This window comes from Phytophthora infestans, genomic scaffold (assembly GCF_000142945.1).
Source record: "Phytophthora infestans T30-4 supercont1.184 genomic scaffold, whole genome shotgun sequence".
Lineage (NCBI taxonomy): Eukaryota > Oomycota > Peronosporomycetes > Peronosporales > Peronosporaceae > Phytophthora > Phytophthora infestans.
Window position 1 is genome coordinate 174,406 of NW_003303575.1, and position 2,555 is coordinate 176,960.

A 2,555-nucleotide genomic window follows, 5' to 3' on the forward strand; every position below is an offset into this window, starting at 1 on the left:
GCCGACTTAGCTAGAGCCGGAGGGTCATCTAATGAAGTGTCCTCGAAAATATACGTATAGCCGGAAGCTCATTGAGAGAGCAGAGCAGCATGTAGAGAGAAGAACACACGTGTGTGTCATTCTGACATTTTGCTATTGCATGCATAGCATCCAGGTATCCATCAAATGAAATTGTGGCGAACATCCAGCACTAGTCTGCATTAGAAAAATGAACTAACTTGTTATCGCTAAATGCACATGCACAGATATCTATAGCGCACGCAGATACTAAATCTCCTTTTTACTCAGCAAACTAAGACATTCGGCGCCACAAAATATCTCGAAGGCTACTAGCATGTAAATCCCACAGTTGTAGTTATCGACTTGCACTCCGAGATCACTTTGGTAGGCACGGGTTCGATATTTTCTTGGGACGAAATCAGGTAGCATCGCCACCAACTTCTCGGCAAGTGGTCGAATATTGGCCCCGCAGGTGGAATTCATCGGGTCGTAGAACTGAACCCGTAGTCGGACGATGCGATTTCTTCTCGCAAATATTTAAGAACGTGGAACTGGTAGAGCAAAATAGCAACGTTGGGGAAGGCCTTCTTCAACACTGACATCTCGGTGAGGTCCTTGTCAATAAGGATACACTGCAACTTTGTCCTTGCAGGGTTGTTAGCCTTAAATTCCTCCAGCGCTGTTAGCAACGTCGGCCATCGCTCGTTCTGTAGCAGAGAGTGCTGCACAAATTGACCTTTCCCGAACGTATCGTGGGCCATGAAGGAGAAGACCTTGTACTTCGAGCGATTTCGCGTCAATCAGAAGGACTTCTGGAAATTGTTTGAAGAGAGACCGCATGTGTTTCGTTTGAAGAGTAATGCACGTAGCAATTTTCTACCATGACAATTGCACAATTTTTAGACAATAGTTAAAACCAATTATAAATGTAATAGTACCTTTCCATCCATTTCATCAACGAATATACGACCGACATTCCCGGGCCGGTAACCAAACTCTGACATCCACGTCTTCATCCGTTTTGCGCTAGAAGTTGGTCCCTTTCCGTTTTCACGATCCTTCAATTTCCGAACTAGATTTTGAACGTCCTGAGCACTTGGATTGCTGTCCGACTTTTCCTTAATAAATTTAAAAATACTCGTCTTCTTAGCGCCCGCCTTTCGGAGTTCACCGACGGTTTGCAAGGTTTTGTTGGGGATGGAAACGCGAGTAGAGGAGTGCCCCGGGAATACATATTCAGATAGCCTGTGGTGATGCTTCTAGATGTCAACGAATCTAACATGCCAGGCTTTAATAGCAAACTGAGGCATCCGAATGTGGTCAACTTGATCGGAGCATGCTTAGAGCCGCCCAATCTGTGCATGGTGATGGAACTCTGCGACTTTTCGCTTCATCACTTGCTCCACGGAACCAATACGTACTTGAGCTCCCAACAAATGACTCGTATCGCCGTGAGTCAACTCAAATTACCTGCAATTTTTGCCGGATTATTATTATATTTACAATCGCTGGAAGGGAGAGATTGCAGACGGTATGCGCTTCTTGCACTCTAGGAGACCTGCGGTTATCCATCGGTACATTTGTCTTGTTTTTCATGCATACACTTTCTTTCGAAATGAAGACTACCTTTTCTGTCAATTGCGTAGTGACCTGAAAAGTGCCAACGTCCTGCTTGACCAAAAAGGTGTAGCCAAGCTCTGCGATTTTGGTCTCGTACGGTGAGTTTCTTCCGTATTGTTCACGCTTGTACACAACTCAACGCTGTTGAGTAGCACAAAATTCACGACGGCAGGGACGCCCAGCTACATGCCGCCTGAACTGCTGAGCGGACAACCGTTCTCCAAAGCTGTGGATGTCTTCATGTTCGGAATTCTTCTATGGGAGGTGAGAAACATCACTAGTGACTTGGCGCCTAGCTGCTCTAATGTGTCCACGCTGATAGATTTTCAGCCGCGATATTCCGTTTCGAGGCTACGATGTCTCCGATATTAAGAGACGTGTCCTCGCAGGAGAGCGCTTCCGCGTTCCGACAGTGGATTGCCCGCGCGAGTGTCAGGTAACAAATACCTTCCGGTACTTGATGCTCCCATTGCCTTCTCTGGATAATTAGTTTGTTTGTTGCAGGAATTAATGAAGCGATGTTGGGACGGCGAGCCAAGTTGCCGTCCAACATTTGATGAGGTGTGCCAAGTGCTGCGGAATGTTTCCTTTGCAAGATCTTTCGAGGCCTCTCAAAGTGTCTTTGAAGGCGACGCGCTCGACTGTCTACTTAACGCGAAGTAGCAGAGACAGTATCACTTGATTTTTTTCGTTCTGCTAGCTAAGTGAAGCTACTCCATCTTACGCAGAGTCTTTGGCCCACTGGTCGAGTCCAAGGTCGTTCCAGCGATCCACTCCGGCTCTCGATGCTCGTCAGCTCTGGTGTACTGGATGGATGAATGCGCCGCATCAGCATCCGTACAACACCACGTACTTCTCGTTCCAGTGTAATCTGGAGGTCTTCAATACCTCGTGGTACGCATTTCGTGGATCTGTACTGGAGCGATCCGGCTCTG

The 2,555-nt window shown here is 47.0% G+C and overlaps 1 protein-coding gene across 1 annotated transcript; it reads left to right on the plus strand.

Annotated features, from left to right (window-relative positions):
- Positions 1-1,297: 1,297 nt before the first annotated feature.
- PITG_20405 (serine/threonine protein kinase) lies at positions 1,298-2,283 on the plus strand (the record flags this gene model as incomplete). Its single annotated transcript, XM_002895385.1, has 6 exons — positions 1,298-1,451; positions 1,516-1,574; positions 1,647-1,718; positions 1,773-1,884; positions 1,943-2,056; positions 2,125-2,283. 6 exons carry the CDS (start codon positions 1,362-1,364, stop codon positions 2,281-2,283), a joined length of 606 nt encoding a protein of 201 aa, XP_002895431.1.
- Positions 2,284-2,555: the final 272 nt, after the last annotated feature.